This window comes from Gracilinanus agilis, chromosome 6 (genome assembly GCF_016433145.1).
Source record: "Gracilinanus agilis isolate LMUSP501 chromosome 6, AgileGrace, whole genome shotgun sequence".
In the NCBI taxonomy this organism is placed as follows: Eukaryota; Metazoa; Chordata; class Mammalia; order Didelphimorphia; family Didelphidae; genus Gracilinanus; species Gracilinanus agilis.
This window is the reverse complement of record NC_058135.1, coordinates 236,062,361-236,082,720: the sequence shown is the minus strand read 5'-3', so window position 1 is coordinate 236,082,720 and position 20,360 is coordinate 236,062,361. Positions and strand designations below refer to the sequence as shown.

Genomic DNA, 20,360 nt, shown 5'->3' with positions numbered 1-20,360 from the left:
TTATAATGAGGAAAGTATTTTTCTTTTCAAAGTTATCTTTTCTTCAGTTCTTGGAACGTGTTTAGGTCACTGGTAAGCATACTACTGCCTGGCCAGGAAATCGACTTGACTCAAATTCCTGTCTGGTGGCTTTGAGGCTCTCCGTGATGGCTTTAGCGGTAAGGCAGGTGGGTTGTGGGGAAGGGGCACTTGAGCATGTCTGTGAAGGGTTAGTACCAACTTAGAACACTACCAAGGAACAGCAAAGAACAGATGACCTTCCCCCTTCCAGGAAAGACATGAACAGCAGTGTTGAAACATTAAGGTTTAATTTGTTAGTATGCTTTCTGTATGTAGCCAAACACTAGTTCCTATACCAGACATGTCATTATGAAAATACCAAATTAGGCATTGCACATACTGATAAATAAATACATTTGCTCAAATACCAAAGAGTTTATTTAAAAAGTCACTTAATAAAAGCACAGGTTCATCTAAAACTCCAGATAGTTTTGAACAAAAATAAAATGTCTGACCACTCGAAAATAGGAAAAGACACTCTTGTGCAAATAGACATAACACATTCTAGGCATTATGGGAAATGACTGGCTAAGTCTGGGCTCTCAGCACTGAGGTGATGCTGGGCCTTCTGGCCAGGCCACTTTCTGACTCACTGAGAGTCAGCTACACTACGGGAATCACCTGAGGCCCAGCTCAGCTCAGATTCTAGCAAGCCTTGGGGAGAAAAGAGATAAGGAGAGGGAGGAGGGGGGTCCCTTATAGAAAAGAAAAAAAAAAGGCACTGTGATGAGCTGGACAATGTAATGGGTGCCAAGGGGTGGGGTTGGGGGGTGGCGGTGATTTGGTTTGCTCTGATTTGGTCTTGTAATAAAAACTCAGTTGGAATGCTCATAAAAAACAGAATGCTCCCCCAATCTCTCCTTTCTGAAAGCAAAAGCACATAGAAATGTCAAGCCAAGCTTTGAGCCAATTAAGCACAAAGAGTTCCCACAGCCCCTTAAAAGGAGAGGAGGCTGGGACCCGGCCTAGCATGTGAGTCTGCTGCTGACTGGGAAGCAGTGCCCACTCACTGCTAGAGGGAGCACTGACCACCCACCTCAGGTCAGCCAGGAGCCAGCCAGGACTCACTCCCCGGGATTCGGAGGGACAGAAGCGGCCCAGCCCATGCTTCCGAGGTGGACTGAGCCGGAGCAGGGAGAAGCCAAATGCTGTCTTCTGGTCACCTTCCACGGGCCGGTAGCCAGGGACTCACTTACAATTCTGGGTACCATTGGAAATCGGCTGCGTTAGGCCACGTCTTTGGAAGTGAAGCATCAATTGCCACCTGGGAATACATCAGGGAGAGGTGGCCCCTAATGAGTGTCCTCCAAGACGCCTGGCCCTGGCCTGCACTCAGGGGTCTTCGAAGAGGACTGGTGAAAGGGAGGAGGGTACCAAAGGAGGGAAGACGCCAACGTTATTGCCAAGGAAAAACCACACAGGCCTTTCAGTGATAGAACTTGCTTGTGTTAAGAGTGCCTTCAGCACCATGGAGAACTCAAGGCCAAGCACTCCCCTTCTCCCCTAGGCTCACTGGTGTGGGCCATCTCGCAGGCATGCTCAGATATGGACTATACAATCCTGCTAGCAACTCACCCATGTTTTAAAAACTCGACAGGGAAGAGACTTTCCATTTTCTCCTTTTCGCTGATAGGGGAGGAACCTACTAGGCCTCCACCCAATCTTCCCACCCTTTAACTCTTTGGTCTCCTGAAACCATCTGTATGTCTTGTCCTTGTGAGGTCAGCATCGTCCCTGGGGTACTCCCACTGAGGAACTGGACCCCTCACACATGCTTTCTTCACTAGTGTTAATTGTTAAGGCACTTTCCCCAGAATGTGTCCCAATTTGCCCAAGAACACACATGCAAACTAATTGATTTTTTTAAGTTTAGTAATGCAAAAAGGAAAGGAAAAAATATAGAAAATGCTATTTCTCCAAAAACCCTCCTCGTGCCCAGAGCCTCTGAGGAATTACCTGCTCTCCCAATCCAGGAGCACTCTCTGCCCCAAGGTGGTCAGGAAGCGAGGGGACAGAATTCCTGGGAGACATCTGCTTCCCAACCAATACAGACTATTCTCCCAACATGCTGACCGTGACCCAGCAGTTTCTGTCCTTCAGGAAACCCTGAAGTCTGGTTTGACTTCAAAGGGCAGCAGCAGGGCCGCCTGCAAGTACACTTGCTCATACAAACTCCCGCCTTGCACACGACAGCCATTCAGGGTTAGGAGGAAAGGGAAACTGGCTTGTCTTGGAGGGGCTCCTGAGAGTGGGGACAAAGAATACTAGAAGCAGAGCGGCCACAAAGAACCAGCAGAGGTGAGAAAACTGCCTGTCCTTGAAGGCTGCAGATCTCATTCGTCCTAACCAAGGCTCTCACCTGAAACACTTCCTTCAGCCCTCACACCTCCTGCCCCTACTGAAAAAGGAGGCCCTGTAGCCATTCTGGGGTTCCATGCCATTTAGTCCAGAATTTTCCCCCTTTCTTATTCCTGAACATCTGCCCTGCCCCACAGCCCACCCCACTAGGGTGGGAAATGAAGTTGGTTGCTTTGTGCTTTGGGGTTTCTGGGCCATGGGAGTCCTGCCTGCCCCCATTCCCAAGACAGTGCATTTCTAAAAAATCCCTAATGTCTTGTTCAGGCTTCAGTTCCTGGATTCCATCACAGGATGAGAAGGACTCCTGGGCCATCCTTGATCCCATCTCTCCTCTGACAGAGGAACCAGGGACTAAGGGCAGAAGGGAGGGACCTGCCTAACAAGGCTGCAAAGCTGAGGACAGAACCCATGTCTCTTGCCTCATCTCCTCAAGACAAGTCCAAAATGGCCCCATTCAAGACATGTGGCCTTGATTTCTTCCTTTATAAAATAGCAGTAATAACATTTGTACTACCTACCTCCCAGGGCCTCTGGGGAAAAAGGACTTTGTAAGCTTTAAAGCACTACAGATGTGTGAGCTACTGCTGTTATCGTTATTACTATTATTATTAAACACTCCCTGGGTGTAGCAAGGGTAAAATGAGCAAAACTGGACTTTGGGTCATAAATTTAGAGTCCAGGATTTATGCCCCACTCATGTAACTCAATTGGGGTTATAAGAGGATCACAAATTTAGATTAGGAAGAGACCTCAGAGGTCATCTAGTCCAACCCTGTCCCCCTCATTTTGCAGATGGGGAAATTGAGGTGCAGAAGAATTAAGTGACTTGCCTAAGGTCACGCAGGTTGTAAAGAGGAAAGCTAGGATTTGAACTCAAATCCAGAACTCTGCCCTGAACACTACTCTGAAGAAGGCCAGCCTGACTTTGGCTTTAGAGCTCTCAGACACCCTTTCCTCAGGCCAGGCCCAGATAAAGCTGCCTCCTAGCTCTGGCCAGCATATTCCCAGCATCATCCTGGAGACATCATGTCAGGCTCCTGCTCTCCTGAAACAAAGGAATCTCAGCACTGCCCTCTAAGCTAGGCCTGAGTCCGGCCCGAGTCCTGCCTGGGGCTGAGGCTTTGGGCAAGGCTAGATGCCTTGCCCTCATTCAAAATAATAAACTCTCCCCCTCCCCGGCCACTCAGTACAAGGGAGCAAAAAACCCATTGCCCGTCTGCCCCCCCATCTCTACAACACCCTAGGGAGCATGTCGTGAAATCTGGAGCAAGGAGTGGCACACATGACCCGTTCACACAAGCTGCTGGTCACAGAGATTCGCACAGGCAGCCACACAAACACAAGCACAATCACACGGGGGAGCAGACCCAGATGCCAATCCCACAGGGGTCACCCACATGCACAGTCACAAATGTACAGAGACACAAGTGGCAAGTGATACCCTGAGCCACAGATGCAGTCTCGCATCCACACACCCCTGGTTCAGCCCAGACTGTGGGAGGTGGCTTTAGAACAATGTGGTTCCCCAGGAAACCAAAGCCCTGAGTGGGGGCCACGGGGCAATGGGCAAAATCCTCAAACAGGCTGCTGTGCAGGACACCCCAGGTTCTGCCTGCCTTTAAGCCCCCAAAGCCCTGGACAAAGACTGACTAACATGGATTTTGACACAGCCACAGAGGGAGCTCCAAACCCCCTCTTTCTGGGCACGGTTTGTATTTGTGAGTGGGGTGGATGGGGACGCTTGGAGTTTTCCCCGGGTCCCTGAGGAATGTGCTCTCTAATTCACAGCACCACCCCCTTCCCCTCAACTGGGCCAGAACCTGGGCCCAGTCAAGCCCAGAGGGAGGCCTGGCAAGGGAGGATGAGGAAAGATGGGACAGGGCAGGCTGGAAGGGTTTGAGGGAGGCCAAGATGGAATAGGCTGGAAGGGAGGGTAGAGGCCAGGAGTGAGGAGGAGGGAATAATGCCCAATGGAGGTCTGGGAGATCTGGGAAGGGAGTGGGAGCATGGAGTGAGATGTCTATGTTCAGAGCGAGGGCGCCTCGCCATCTTCGGGAGAGACAAATGATGAGAGATGGGAGTGCTGGAGAGAAACGCGCCATTTCTCCCGTCTTGGCTGGAGAGGGTCCAATGTGAGGCCGTGGGGAACCGGCCTCAGCCAGGCCCACGTGGCGAGTCCTGGGGCCACAGACTGGCTTGGGGGCTTCCTGCGGGGCGGGGGTTGGGGCAGCGCCCGCCCGCTTACTCACAAGCCAGCTTGCTGTCGAAGCTGGAGAGCGCGATGGCAAACGCCTGCAGGACGCACATCGGGTAGTTGTAATCCATGGTGAACACGTCCTCCGCTACCCGGCCAAACTGCATCACGATGTAGTCAGCTAGGGAGGGACCCAGACACCCCCAAAGAGGCAGATACACAGCCAGGCACAGAGACACGGCGAGCAATGGATGTGGAGAGGCAGAGGGGGCAGAGCCATGCGGAGGGAGACAGCAGGGACAGGGCAGAGAGGCAGAGCCGGGGGAGGCAGACAGGAAGAGGCAGATACAGGACCAAGGGGAGAGGCAGAGAGATGAACGTTGGCAGAGTGAACCACAGGGAGAGGCAGAGAGCCAGAGACCCAGGGGAGGGAAGAGACAGAGTGTTGCAAAGTGAGTCCCAGTTCCTGGGGGCTCTGCACCCGGCCCACCCATCCCGAGCCCATCGCTGGGGCAGAGCCACAGCTGGAAAGAGATATGGAGAAAGAATCTCCCGGGAACTTCCACGGCACTGCTGTGCTCAGCCCCTCGCCGGTCACTGATCACTCCCACACGGTCTGGCTTGCTACAGCCCAGCACTAGCCCTGTCTGGGCATCCCTCTGCCCATTTTTTCACACTGCCTATTCAATACTCAAACAGCCAGTTCATCTGTTCACCTGCAGAACAAGCTGGCCAGCGTCTCTGCCAGAAGTCAGCACAGCCCTGGGCCAGGAGGACAATGCTGGTCATAAAGGCACCCCTCAGGAAAAGACCATATAGCCTCTGGGAGGAGGCCCCTCTCCAGGCCTCTGTCCTTGGTCCTAGCTTCTCAACAACTTTATCAAGTGATTTCTCATTCCCTTGGAGGAAGGCATAGATGGTGTGTGTGAGATGGAACTTGTGGATGACATGAAGGTAAGAGGGACAGCTAAGATGCTAGATGATTCAAATGGGAGCTAAGAAAGGACAGAGCACAACTATTAAGATGGAATCTACTATAACTCTTAGATGGATTCGTGCCTGCCACATAAGAGACTTAGTAAATGTTTCTTTTTTGATGGATGGGTGGATGGATTAGTGATGTCTTCAATGTGGGTATCCTTCCATGGGGGCAGCCCACGGGCCCTCCAAATCTGCTCACTCTTTGTAATGCTTGGCCATGCCTTTCCAGAAGCGCTCCATGGAACATGTACCTAAAATGCTCGAGGCCTCCCCGGGATCTTTTCCAATCTTAAGCAACCACCAAGGCCACACTCAGGCTGGTCCCACAGTTAGCTCTTGCTCTGGACATACGGCTGGCTGGCCTGCCTCCTTTCCTAGGCTAACATGTGCTGTGATCACGCTTAAGCTAATTCTTACACTGAGTGGCCGGCAACATCGTGCTCTCTGCTTATTCCCACCATGAGTCTCTTCTTTGCCCTTTGGGGTCTTGGTCATGTTAGCTAGTCCAAGATAAGGGTGATTACAAAATCTACTGTTATATGGCATCACCAGGAAAGCAGTCGTATTGAGACAGATGCTCGTGTTAGTGATCTAGCCCAGAGTTCAATCGTAGTTCCTACCCTACTGCCCATTTGGGGCACCTTCCAATAAATGTATGCAAAACTAATGGCAAAACCAGGTTCACCATCTCTGAGTATGACAATGACAGGAAAACTATATAGAAAATCATCAGAGCTCCCATCAGTGCCGTGACCAGTCTTGACTCTACAGGACTGATGGGGAAGCATGGCCCCCTCATACTGGCAAAGATGGGGTGGACAATGGCAAAGAAATGTTGTCAGACATGGCCTGTCTTCTGATTTATTCTTCTTACTGAAGCTTCTTTATTACAAAGGAGGTTTTTAATTTAGAAGAGGGAAAAAGAGGGCAGGTAATAATTAGAATGTGAGAAAGAAAGAAACATTAACATAAATAAGTAACATCTAAGAAATACTGATGATGGACTACTTTGGTAGATTTCCATATCAATCTGTGTAATAAGCATTTTTCATTTACTTTGTTTTTCTAATGAAGATAGTTAAATAAATCATTTTTTAATTACTGTATACTTCATGGAAAAAGATTTGTTCATCTTCTGAGGGTCAATGTAATTAATACAGTTTCATGTATAAATTGGAGCATTTGCAGAACCTCACCATCAATAAGGAATATTTCTGATTGGACTCAGCAGAGGATATCTTCCACAGCAACGGGGAGGGGGTCTAAGGAAAACATACATCTCCCTGTTTTGTATCACCTGATGTTGATATCAAGCAATATATGTGAAACACCTTGTTTAAAAAGACTTCTCCATTTTGTTCTATTGAGTCCAACATTTAGGTTTTGGGTTTGTTTGTTTTTTTACAGAACAAACCTACAACACAACCTTATATCTTCCATGTCTCTTACTATTCAGCAATGCATTCGGGAAGATGTAGTATCTATGGAAAGTCATCTTCAAAATTCTGCCTACTTCATTCTCATATTTTCATAAAGGATACCAAAGATGTATGTATAAGCTATTCTTATGAGCAATTTATAAAGATGAAAAATAGTAATATAGGTAGGTAGCTAAAGATGTCTTCTTGACATTTTTAGTAAAGAAATTTTTAGTAAAGAATTCTAATTCAAATAAAGTAAAATTTTGCATTTGGGTTCAAAAAATCAACTGTACAAGTACAGGTTTGGGAAGGAGTGATTTGATAATAATTCATTTGGAAAATACTTGGGGCTTTGCAAGACTGAAAGCCAAATTTCTTTGTCAACTGCCTGACTGTGACTTAGAAGCCAGAGAAGCCAATGGGGACTTAACATGGCCTTAACAAATAGTGTCCAGAATGAAGGCTGTGGCAGTGCTACAGTCTACCTGGGCCCCATCTGGAATATCCTATTCCGCTCTGGGGGCCATATTTTAGGAAGAATTATGACAAAGTGGAGAGTCTCCAGGATGAAGGACAATTGGAGTCTTTGTCCTATAGGGATCAATTAAGGGAACTGGGATATAGACTTAGCAGGAATATGAATGCTGTCTAGCATCCGATGGCTTATGTGAAAGAGAAAATGGCCCCAGAAGGCAGAGCTAGGACCAAAGAGTGGAATTTTCAGGAACAGATTTTGGTTTAATGAAAGGAAAAAGTTCCTAACACTTAGGGCTGCCTGAAGGTAGAATAAATGATCTATCCTAGAAGCTAGTGAGTGCCCTATCATCAGAGGTCTTCAAATGAGATGCTGAATGTCTGTTCTGGGACAATGTTGTATAGGGGATTCTGGATGCCTTCTGAGCTCCCTTTTAGCTCTCTGATGCTATGATGTTTACTTAACTATTATTTCTTCTGGGGGCAAACCTACAGCATCTAAGATATGCTTTGTGTCTACAACCCTAAGTCCCTTTCAATGAACCTTGCTTCCTTTGGTTTGAGCCATGAACTATATAACTATGAAAGCTGGCCCCTCTCCTCCCACTATCTGCCCTCCCCGTCAGGAGATGCCCTTTTATCTCAGAGAGGCCTATCCCACAACAGTACTCACGGTCATTTGCATGGATGATCTGGAAATTCTTGACGGAGGCCTGCGTGACCCGACCGTGGAAGTTGAGCACATAGCTCTGAGTGTCGTCGTTCCACACCGGCGTCTTGTTGTGGAGCTCAATGACAGTGTCTGTACTCTTATTTAGCCACCGAGCCAGCAAAGTCTCTTGCTCCTGAGGGAGCAAAAACAGGATTTGCCTGAACTAGGAAAATACCAAGATGCATCTTCTGGGTGGTGGGAGAAACTGGGAGACAGGATAGGCTAAGGGAATGAATGGGGGGGGGGGGGGAGGAGAAAAGATAGGACAGAAAAACAGCAAAGGCAGCAAAGAGGGAAAAATAGACAAAAGAGGGAAGGGAAACTGATGCAAGGGATTAGAGACAGGACCTAGAAAAGGTGAATTAGGTCAAGGGATAGGGTAGACATGACTCAGCTCTTCCTAGATTCTGCAAATGAGGAATATATTATTGAATTGGGCTGAGAGAAGAAGGAAAGGCCCCACGGACTGGCCAAGGCCTGTTAACATCAACAGGGAAGCCTTTGAGGGAGGTGACAGGGATGATGCTGAAATTACTGGCATCTCAGAACAAGAGAGCAAGAAGAAATGTTGGCCTCTGGATTTGGGGCTTAAATTTTTTTTTTTTACAAGAAGCAAGATAGGCAACAAAGGATGTCACACAAGGGCTACCCCTATCTTTAGATGCAGTTAGCTTCAACAGTCTCTAAGATTCCTAGCAGCTCTGAGATTCTGGATCATTCTTCTTTATTCAGTGATTATTTCCCTTCTCCCTTCCCCAATCCTTGCACCTAAACAACTCAAGGAGATAGCAATAAATAGACCCTCTTCTCCTGCCCACTGTCCATTTGAGGCAGGGAGGGCTGACTCACATTTCGAGGTTTAATGGAGACCCTCTCGTGTACCATGCTCATGCCAGGGATGATCACACTCATTTTCCGAGGGCCCTTAAATCCCAAGACATTCGTTTCCTAGAGATTTCAGAAGAAAGAATAGGTCAATGCAACCAGACTTACTGACATACCCCCTTCTCTTCCAACTGGGTAAGGATTCACATACATGTCTGTATGCATGTACACACACACACACACAATACATCCTGCTGAACTGTTCTTAAGATGAGCTCTGATCCTTGTAGAAAACCAAGGGCATAATTTCCTATGGACCCACAAGGGGCTTTAACCCTTGTGGAAAATCCCATCTCTTTCTAATAGGGCTCAGAAATATGGCCACAAGTCTGGCAAGTCCATCTATCCATCCGTTCAGTCCCCTCACTCTAGAGAACCCTCCACCACCAGCATCACATTCCACAGGTGCATTCAGCTTTAGGTCCCCCTTAACCCTCTTTCCTGTGAACCCTTCCCCAAGACATGGAAAAATAAAAGGGCCCAGCCTCCTGGCCCTCAGTAAGGGCTTTCCTTCCTCTCACAACAGCTCAAGCCTTGAGAAGATCATTCAATTTTCCAATTAACAAGGCTGATGGTGTCTACTATGCGCCTTGTCCCATGCTGGGCTGCATTCACTGTGTAGGAGACAGAAGTGAATGAGAAGCAGCTTGGGGGACTTCCAGTGAAGATGGTGATATGAAAAGATTACAGACAAGCCCAATTCCCTCTAAAACCATCTCATGAATAATGAGAAACTGCACCAAGTAAAACAAACAAAGATTCAATAAACGAGAGAGACAAATGAAAAGAATTCTCATGGCAGGGAAAAGGGAGAGAAATGACAAGCCAAGAAAGGACCACAATAACTGGCCCCTGCTGGACCTGCTTAGAACCAAAGCCTAGAGGGAAGGATATAGGGCTGTGTCCCTCAGCACCTGCAGGCACACAAGGGCAGCCACATCACCAGCACCCTCACAAAGGTCTATGCCCCTAGTGATCTAAACCGAACTCAACCCAATCAGGACTCTGCCTTCATAGTGACCACAGTGGCCTGGTTTGCTACCTCCCTAACCATAAGCGTGCCCTTCTGGGCTTTGTCCCTGTGACTGCCATGATATTCCCATTCAATGCCTACCCCATGGAACTGCACCCTAGCAGACACTATCATTTGAAGCAGCATCCATTCTGGAATGTATCCCCTCTATAGCTGCGCTTCTTAGGGGCCATGATCACACAGCCTGGGACCTGCCCCATCATGGTCTTTGCAGAGGGAAAAGTTTCCAAAAGCTATAATCAGCTAGGCTTGCCAACTGCCTAACAGACTGAGAGTTCCAACAGTTCTCCACCCCTACAGCAGGCCATTTCCTAAAGTATTTAGGCAACTAACTCCAGCAATTGTAGAGCTAAGAGAAAGTTAAATAGAAGCAGGGAGAGGAGGGCTAATCCCTTTTGGAGAGAACAAATAAATTAATAAACTTAAGAAAATTCCAAATACAATGATGAAGCACTATAAGAAAACCCCAAGATAAAATTTCAGAAAATTATAACTCAGTGATAATTATAAGAATGAGTCCCAGAAAAGAGAATAGATTGGTGACAAGAATATCAGGAATGAACTGAAGGCTTATTAAAAGAAATAAAGGAAAAGATAAAAGTCAAAAGTCAAAGTTGAACTCTTAGGGGAAAATTTGTAAGGATAATAAGCAGTAGAAGCTGGAAAGGTGGGAAACTTTATCATGATAGTGGATCCCCTGAAAAGAGAATATAGGAAAAAGAGTATAAAAAGTAAAAGATACAACAAGAAGTATCAGAGCAAATTCCAAAAAATTCAAAAAAATGACCTGGAAAATACAATGAGAGGAGATGGGGTGGAAGACATGAGGATTTCATGGATCTCACTTGGATTTAAGCTTGATAAGGAATGTTCAGGGGCCAAGCCCTGGGTTCAAATCAGGTCTTAGATTCTTCCTAGCTTTATGACTCTGGCAACTCATTTAATCCTCATTTCCTAACCCTTATCACTCTTCTGCCTTGGAACCAATACACAGTATTGATTCTAAGATGGAAGGTAAAGGTTTAAAAAAAAAGGAATGTCCAAGGTGAGGAGAGGAAACAATATTGTATAAAAATACAATAAAATAAATAGGAAACTGATTTAGGACAGGAAAAAAAGATACTTCAGAAAGTAGAGTTGGTGAGAAAATAAAACAAACTTCGATTACAGAAGGTTAATTAATAAAAGGAAAAACTAAAGGGAAGAAGGGGTAAAATCTAGCCATGTGGATCAAGCTGTATGGAATCAAGAGAAGAGGACTGAAATCAGATGATCCTATTAACTAGTTCTGATTTGGTTCTCTTTTTGTACCTTTCTTTCTCTTTCTAAAGAAAGGAGTGGTTGGCAAAGAGGGGAAGAATTATGATAGAATAGAATGCAGTAAAAAACAAACCTATCAATCATAGTTGTGAAGATGAAAGGACTCAACTTGCCCATAAAGTAGAAGAGAGTGAGATGGCAAAATGGATCAAAAGAAAACAAAATCCAACAATTTACTGTTTATAAGAAAGGCCCTTAAAGATTCAATCATGGCTAAAATGAAAGATTGTCATAGAATCTGTTATGCCCCACTTCTAGTCCAAAACTGCAGGAATGGCAAGCATATTCCTAGAAAAGATAAGAGGTAAAAATAGAAGTAATTAAGAAATATAAACAGAACTACATTACACCTAAAAGTACTGCAATTAATGCAACTATCAATATTAATTATAGATGCACCGAATGGCATAATACCTAAGAACTTAAAGGAAGAGCTAGCTGAACTGTAGGGAAGACTAGATGGGGAAACAATTATCATCAGTGTTTTCAGCATGCCTCTTTCACACCAGACAAATTAAAAGAAAAAATTGACAGGTAAGACATTAGAAACTAAATAAAATATGTATGTGTGTGTGTATTTCAGCTTTGCTAGCACCTGTATAAAAATTAAAGTGAAAAGGCAGAAAAATTTCATATGAAAGAAGGCAAAATACTTAACATATCACTTAAATATCATAACACAATTAAAATTATAGTGAATAAAGGAAGTCTGTAGAAGAGATTCAGATTGAAATAATGAAATCCAAAAGAATGAGTGGATCAAAGAACAAATTATAGAAATAAATAATTATATCAAAGAAACTGTGTGTCAATGAGACAACACAGTACAACAGATAGGAGACACCCAAAATAGTCTTTAGGGGAAATTTCATAACCCTGAACATTTATATCAACGAAGATAAACAAATTTAGCATGCAAATAAAAAAATCTAGAAAATGGACAAATTAATAACCCCCAACTAAGCATTAAAATGGAAATTCTAGAAATCCAAGAGATTAAATTGAAAGCACAAATACTATCATAATGATAAATAAAATTACAAGCTGTTTTTAAAGACCAATAAAAGAAAAAATTAGCTAATTCAATCACAAAAGAAAGAGGAAAATGAAGTTACCCAAATCAAAAGTAAAAAGAGTTAATTAACAAGGAAGAACTAAGGAAAACTGGGAGGAACCATTACGCTCAAACATATGTCCTTCCCAAACTGAAAACTGAAACAAAATGGATGAATATTTACAAATACATGATATGCTCAGATTAATAGAATATAAAATAGAAAATCAAAAATACCCAATCTCAGAAACAGAAATTGAACAAACCATAAATGAATTCCCAAAGGAAAAAACCTCAGACCTAGATGGACCCTATGCATAAATTCCATCAAAAGAACATCCATTAAAAGAACAATTACCTCCATGGTTCATGAATTGTTTGCAAGGACAAAGACAAAAGACACCTTATCAAATTAGTTATGTTAGACAAGTGCAGTTTTGATACCCAAACCAGGAATAAATAAATCAGAAAAATCAAACTATATACCAATGTCACTAATGAACATTGATGTTACCATAATGAATAAAATAGTAGCAGAAAAATTACAGCAATAGATTTTAAAAATTAATTACTCTGACTAGTTTGTATGAGGAATGTAGAGATGGTTCAATTATTAGGAAAGCTATAAACATAATATTTCATAATCACACAAATAATAAGTATAGAATGTATAGATAGAAGAAAAAGCCTTTGACAAAATAAAGTACTCAATTATAGCAAAATCATTCAAAACCATAGGAACATTTCCTAATATGACAAACAGTACCTATATACAACTATGAGCCAACATAATTAATAACAAAGGGCCTTTAGAAACTTTTTCAAATAGATCAGGAGCTAAACAAGGATATATACTGTCACTGCTATTATTTTATACAGTTATAAAAGTAATAATAAGAAAAAGAAATTCAGGGAATAAGCAGAAGTAAAGAGGAGAAAAATTATCTCCATTTGTAGATGGTATAATAGTTTACATAGAGAATTTCAAAGACTGGAATAAAAGATTATCTGAAACATAGGTTTCCCCCCTTTTCATAACCACTTACAGAAAAAAAGCATTCTATATGTTGTTTTCTTTTCCTCTTCTCTCATTCACTTATTTTTTTTTTTTAACCCTTAGAATCAATACTGTGTTTTGGTTCCAGGACAGAAGCGCAGTAAAGGCTAGGCAATGGGGATTAAGTGACTTGCCCAGGGTCACACAGCTAGGAAGTGTCTAAGGCCAAATTTGAACCCAGGACCTCCCCTCTCTGGGCCTGATTCTCAATCCACTGAGCCATCTAGCTGCTCCCTCTCACTCTCTTTAAAACCCTCTGCAATCAAACTTCCAATCCTGTCCCCCAAATGAAACTGCTCCCACCAAAGTTTCCAATTATCTCTTATCTGTCTAATCTAATAGCTCTGTCTCAGTTTTCATGTTTCTTGACCTCTATGCAGCATTTGACACTGCTTGACACTGCTGACCACCTCCTGAATACTCTCTTCTGAGTTAACTTTCCTTTTTTTTTTTTTTTTTTTTTTTTAGATTTTTTTAAACTCTTACCTTCCATCTTAGAATCAATACTGTGTTTTGGTTTTAAGACAGAAGAGTGATAAAGGTTAGGCAATGAGAGTTAAATGACTTACCCAGGGATCACCCAACTAGGACCTGTTTAGTTCACATTTGAACCCAGGACCTTCTGTCTCCAGGTCTGGCTCTCTGTCCACTATGCCACCTAGCTGCCCATTCCCCACCCCTCTGCCCCATCTTAATTCTGGCCTGCGCTACCTCTCACTTGGACCATCTCAGAATCACAAAATTGAAAGCTGAGAAGAACCTTCCTCAGTTTCCCACTCCAGCCCATGCATGAAAGGAATTCCCACTAGAGTACACTTGATAAGGAGTTGGCCAGCCTCTCCTTGAAGACCTTCCTGGAAGAAGCCTGTTGAGCTTCCAGACGGCTCTAATGATTAGGAAGTTGTAGCTGTTTTTTTCTTCTCATGAATTGTCTGTTGACTGTCAAGAGATCATCTAGTTCAACACATCATTTTTCAGATGACAAAACTGAAGCCCGAGACTAAGTATTTTGTTCAGGATTATTAGTGGCAGGACTAAGAAGGGAACGTGGCTCTAACGCCAAGCGTAGCCCTCTTTCCACCTTCCCAGAGCCTCCCAGTAGGCCCCGAGGGACATCCGTCAGCTCTGGGCCCTGGCGAGGACTCCCCGACTCCTGATGCTGCCAGAACTCTGGGCAGCAGCACCATGCACACTAGAAATTAAAGCCCAATACAGGTTAGAGATGGTTTCCTTGTGAGGTGAGACTCTTTCATCTGGAAAAACAAAGGCTGAAAAGGGAAATGGATGATCAAGCCTATGACTTCATAAAGGACAGACAGAGAGGGACAGAATCTACTCCCCCAGATCTAGGAACCTTTGTCTACTGGAGTGAAGCAGAAGAAAGTCATGAGCACAGCATACCTGGAGTTCATCAATGCAACTGTCAGAGATTCTCGAGATCCAAATAGACAAGACAGAGGGCCGAAGGCTAGGCTAGAAGACAACCGTTTGGTGAATTCAGAAGTGTTTGGCATGACTGGACTCAAAGGGCAGAGATGAAGGGCTTGATGCCCCCTCCCTGGCAGACAGAGAACTCCACGGATGGGCCCCAAGCATCTTCTCCCAGCTCTACGCTCAATATTTTTATCAGTGACCAGGAGGAAGGCAAATGAATAAACCAGCATTCTTGGTAAGTTACCCTAAAGCTCAGTCTGAATCTACAGCACACACCACAGCCAGAATCACACTTTGGAAGGAATCCTGACAAACTAGAATAAGAAGGTACCATAGGAAGCTCAGTTGAAGAAACTGTGCTTAGAGATGGTCCTTGGGTGATGTCATACAAAGAACAATAGTTTGGGGGTCAATGGATTCAAGGCTCCACTCTGGTATTATGAGCTGTGTGACCCCAAGAGCTTCAGTTATTCCGGGGATGCTACTATTTGTACTACTATATGGGCACTTCGCCCATGCCTATTGTGAAGAAACGGCTTTGGGAACTGTAACAGTCTACAGAACTTTGAAAAGGAAGTCTCTGAATTGGGGAGGAAGGAGGAGACTTGTTCTACCTGGTCCCAGAGGGTACAATGAAGACTGGTTGATGTAACTTAAAAACAGGCCAAATCTGTCTCAACAGAAACAAAAGTCTGCTATATCAGATTGCTTGCTGTCTCAAGGAGTAGACAGGGAAGAGAAGAAAGGTGAGAATTTAGTACAAACTTTTAAAAAAAGTTTTAAAAATTGTTTTTATTGTCATGAAATTGAAGAAAAATAAAATAAAATTTGAGCTATCCAATATACAGTATTGATTCAAGGTGGAAGGTAAGGAAGGAAGGTTTAAAAAAAAAAAAAATCTTGGGCTTCCGCATTCGACCAGATGATCCTAAATCTGGAGCTGAAGGAAACCACAGAAGCAATCTAGTGCAGTCCTCTTGTTTTAAAGATGAGGAAACCAAGGCTGGTTGGCCTTCTGGTGGAGCACTGTAGAGAGACTGCCTGTGTTGAGCAAGGGATCAGACTAAATGAATCCACAGGCCCCTACCAGCCTCCCCCAAGATATTCTACCACTTGGACCCCTAGGAGATGTGGAAAGATGTATTATGAGGACAAATAAGTAGAAGCCATCAGAGCTGTGGTCAGGGAAAAATGAATGTGTACCAGACACACTTGACATGTGGATTGGTTTGCTATGTTTTTTTTTGTTTTGTTTTATTTTGTTTTGTTCTAGCTTTTAAGATTTATTACAAGAATGAAGAGGGTTATATCTGAAGATGAATGAGATTTAAGAGCAAACAGCATTAATAAAACTTTCTAAAACAAAAATACCTGTCTATGGTGGGCACACAGCAAGAGCTCAAAAAAACGTCAGCTGAATGGATGGATGGATGGAGTTGGTCAATGGACTCGAGCCCTGAGCAAACAGTCACCTGGTCTGGTTAGCCACCTGGCCCTGACCCCTGTCTCTCCCCCCACATCCTCTACTCACATAGCAAATGGCTGCCAGCTCCTGCCTTATATTTGCACCTTCCAGATTTGATGATGATGTCTTCATTGGATTGACGCCATTGTTGTATACGGTGAACTTGGTCCCCATGAGGTTTGACCTAGAAGCCAGAGAACGATGGGCATCAGAGCTGGGGAGGGGGAAGGTCTGAGGATTTCTAGAGCTTTCCCCATTAGCACTTAAAAGCAACATATCACAAAACAGAATTAATTTAGGAAGGGCAGTAAAACACAGCAGACCTGGAAGGGTTCTTAAAAATAGAGAACACAAAGTAGCAGAGGGGCAGTGAGGTGGCATAGTCGATAGAGCACCAGACCTAAAATCAGGAAGAATTGTCTTCCCGAGTTCAAATCCAGCCTCGGACCCTTACTAGCTGTTTAACTCCAGGCAGCTCATTTAATCCTTATTACCTAGCCCTTACCACTCTTGTGCCTTGGAACTGATTCACAGTATTGATTCTAAGATGGGAGATAAGGGTTTAAAATACATATATTTTAAATACACACAAAAACTATTTTAAATTTTATTTAACATATGTTTTAAATATAAATATCTAACCCTAAATAATAATATATATATATAGACTGAATCAAACTATGTATCTTGGACCTCCACATAGGACCCTAAATCTGGAGCTGGAGGAAACCTCAGAGACAATCTAGTGCAGCCCTTTTGTTTTACAGATAAGGAAACTAAAGAAGTTAAATAACTTGTCCTTGAGCACACAGGTATCCAATCTCCTCATTTCACAGAAACAGAAACATCCCCAGAGAGAGAGACAGTAATTTATCCATGGGCACAAGGCAAATTAATGGCAGAACTGGGGGTAGAACCCAAGTCTCCCACATTCCCATCATTATCAAGGATACAGTAGAAAGAGTTCTAGATTTGGGGTTGAGAGCACCCAGATTCAAATGTTAGGACTGACTCTTAGTACCTGTGCAGTGTTGGATGAGCCATTTAATATATTTTACTAGTGAGGAAAATTAGAGCTGCACTAAATGACCTCTGCCCTCCCTTCCTGCTCTAAATTTATGACCCTAAGATCTAATTAGGAAGAATATGGAGCTCATCTCCTCTGGCCAAGAAGCAGGACTCAGAATCTCTGCAAGGCAGGCCAGAATACATGCAATGGGTCTGGGCAGGAAGTTTCTGCTCTCCGAGGACAGCAATGGTCAGAGCCTCCTGGAATAGGGCCTTTTGGCTCCAGAAGAGAGGGGACACATCAGGGAGAGTGACCATGAGTCAAACTTCCTTAGATCTCAGAGGAAGTCCTTTATCTGGAGTTCATGCTGTTCAGTTGTTTTAGTCATATCTAACTCTTCATGACCCCATTTGGGGTTTTCTTGGCAGAGACAGCAGAGTAGTTTGCTATTTTTCTCTCCAGCTCATTTCACAAATGAGGAAACTGAAGTAAAGTTAAGGGACTTGACCAGGGTCAAATGTCTGAGGGTCTGAGGCCAGATCTGAAGTCAGGAAGATGAGTCTAGTGCTTTATCCACTGCACCACAGAGTTGCCCCTTTTGCATTCCTATTAGGTGGTTATAGCCTCAAAGTGAAGGGATGAAGGAGAACAGGACAAGGAGACCTAGATTCTTATCCAAAATTTCATAAGTAACCCATTGTGAGATCGTAGGCCAGACCCATGTAGGGGAAATAACACTATATTTAGAGTTAAAAGACCAGGATTCGAATCTTGGGCTTGGTCCCTTACTGGGGTATCTTGGGCAAATCTTTTAACCTTTATGGAGCTTCAGTTTCCTTATCAGTAAAACAAGGAAAATGATAAGAAACAAGGATGAAAAATCAGCTTTTGCCCTGAGGGAGCTCAGTATCAAAAGAAATACAGATGAAATAAACGACATAATAAATAGATAAATTTTTAAATAGATGACATTTATCATTTGACTCATCTAGGAGGGTTCACATTTTATATCACTGTGTTCAATGCACTTTATTCCTCCAAACCCTGTAAAATGGGTACTACATTTTTCTTTGGGCCTGGGACTATAATCTCATTAGTAAATAGAACTCCTGCCCTCTTTTCTACAGCAGAGTGTCAGAGAGATGTGTAGGGCACTAAGCATAAGGCTCTTATGCTGCTCTCCCTCTAATTACTGTTGCCATTTTACAGAGCAGTAAACTGAGACCCCCAAAGAGGAAGCAACTCATCCATGATTATTCTGCTAATGAGGGTCAGTGCTGGCCCTTGAACCCAGGTTTCCTGCAGCCCAGTCTGCTCTTTCCAATCTGACAAACTGCCTTGATGATAGTGCTTCTATTAGTCTTGAACTGTTCTTCTATTTTTGCATCGTTCCCTCCGCAATGAAGAACAAGAGATTTAACCCAGCACCCTTGAACTTCTTTAATATTATAATAATTGTATTTCTTCCTTTGTAATCCTATGGGTTCTTTTTTAAAATAGATTTAAGATAATCATTCTGAAAAGGGGATTCACAGGGGTCAGAGGTAGCAGATGGAGACTGTTATTAACTCATTGGATGGCCCTTGGCAAGGCCTTTCCCCTTCCCTGGTCCCTGTCTCCTCCCTCAGTAAAATGGGAGAGTTAGGTTGAATGACTCTAATATCCTTCCCTCGTGACATTCTAAGCTATATGATGTCGGGAGTAGGTTTCACTGCACAATAGGGTCATGGGGGCAGCCAGATGGTTGGTTCCGTCGGTGGAGAGCCAGGAGGTCCTGGGTTCAAATTTGACCTCAGACACGTCCAAGCGGGGAAACCTTGGGCAAGTCACCTAACCCCCATTGCCCTTACCGCTTTTCTGCCTTGGTGCCTAGCATTGATTCTAAGATGGAAGGCGAGAGTGTTTTTTAAATGAAAAATTAAAAAGAAAAGGGTTGTGATGGGGTCTCGGGACAAGGCTTCCCCCGGCCCCGAGTGGGCATTAGGGGGAAGGTCGCAGGACTCCCGCGGGACCCCAGCATTACCGAAGTTTCCCCACAAAGCTCTCTCCTCCTCGAGATAGGTCCGTCGGGTCTACAGAGATGAGGTAATTAGATGTCTTACTCTTCTTTCTCTTCCTTCCGGCCAGGAGGAACACCTAGGAGCACAACAGGGCGGTCCCTCCCCTGCCCCGCCCCGGGCATGCGTGGCTGCACCCAGCCGGAGGCGTGCCCTGGCTCCCCGCCCCCCACCTGCCCACCCGCCCCTGGGCCAGACACGTGGCGCTTTAAGCCTCGGCCCACATCCGGGCCCTCCCAGACACTGCGCCCCAGGACTCCGGCGCAGGAAGGGATTTCTGAGAAAGCAGGTACACCCCCGCGAGGTCGGGCCGTCCTTGTCATCTCCAGGAGCAGAGGGTTATCCCCGGGAAGGGCTGGGATGATGGGCAGGAGAGAGAGGAAGGGACAACGCTGATGGTTTCCTAGGCCTGAGAGGGGACCCTGACCCCAGCAGGAGAGCCAATGGGGGAAGAGGAAGGAGGAAGGAATGGCTCCTCGCCCTGGAAGCCGGGCTGGTGCTCGGAGAGGCCTCCCGGCCCTGGGATGAAGAAGAGACAGAGGTGGAGAAGGAAGGGGACCCGCCGTCCGGCCCAGGAGCAGCTGGATGACCTTTTTTCCGTCCTCCCGCTCCATGTGCAGATAATAGGTGGGGTACATTCCTCGGTCCATCCCCTTCTTGTCTCGAGTGATGCGGCATTTGATGGTGATGCCCTGGGGTGCGGGCCGGAGCGCGAACTCCTCCAGATCCTCCACCTCTATGAGCGGGGCCTGGGCCGAGGGGCTGGGGGCCGAGGCCGTCTCCTGGGAAGCAGAAGGGGCTGCTGAGTGTCCCGATTTCCCAGGCACCATCTTCCATCCCATCCCA

General features: G+C 44.8%; 1 protein-coding gene across 1 annotated transcript in view; it reads right to left on the bottom strand.

The window, feature by feature from the left end:
* Positions 1-1,078: 1,078 nt before the first annotated feature.
* Positions 1,079-20,360, bottom strand: part of TUB (TUB bipartite transcription factor) — a 148,004-nt gene continuing 128,722 nt past the window's right edge. Inside the window, exons 7-13 of the mRNA XM_044680786.1 lie at positions 20,105-20,296; positions 19,481-19,593; positions 16,515-16,632; positions 9,050-9,148; positions 8,162-8,333; positions 4,668-4,793; positions 1,079-1,324 (exon numbers count right to left, since the gene is read on the bottom strand). Of these exons, the coding sequence (XP_044536721.1) occupies positions 1,314-1,324; positions 4,668-4,793; positions 8,162-8,333; positions 9,050-9,148; positions 16,515-16,632; positions 19,481-19,593; positions 20,105-20,296 (831 nt within the window). The 3' untranslated portion in view covers positions 1,079-1,313. The remainder of the gene's footprint in view (positions 1,325-4,667; positions 4,794-8,161; positions 8,334-9,049; positions 9,149-16,514; positions 16,633-19,480; positions 19,594-20,104; positions 20,297-20,360) is intronic.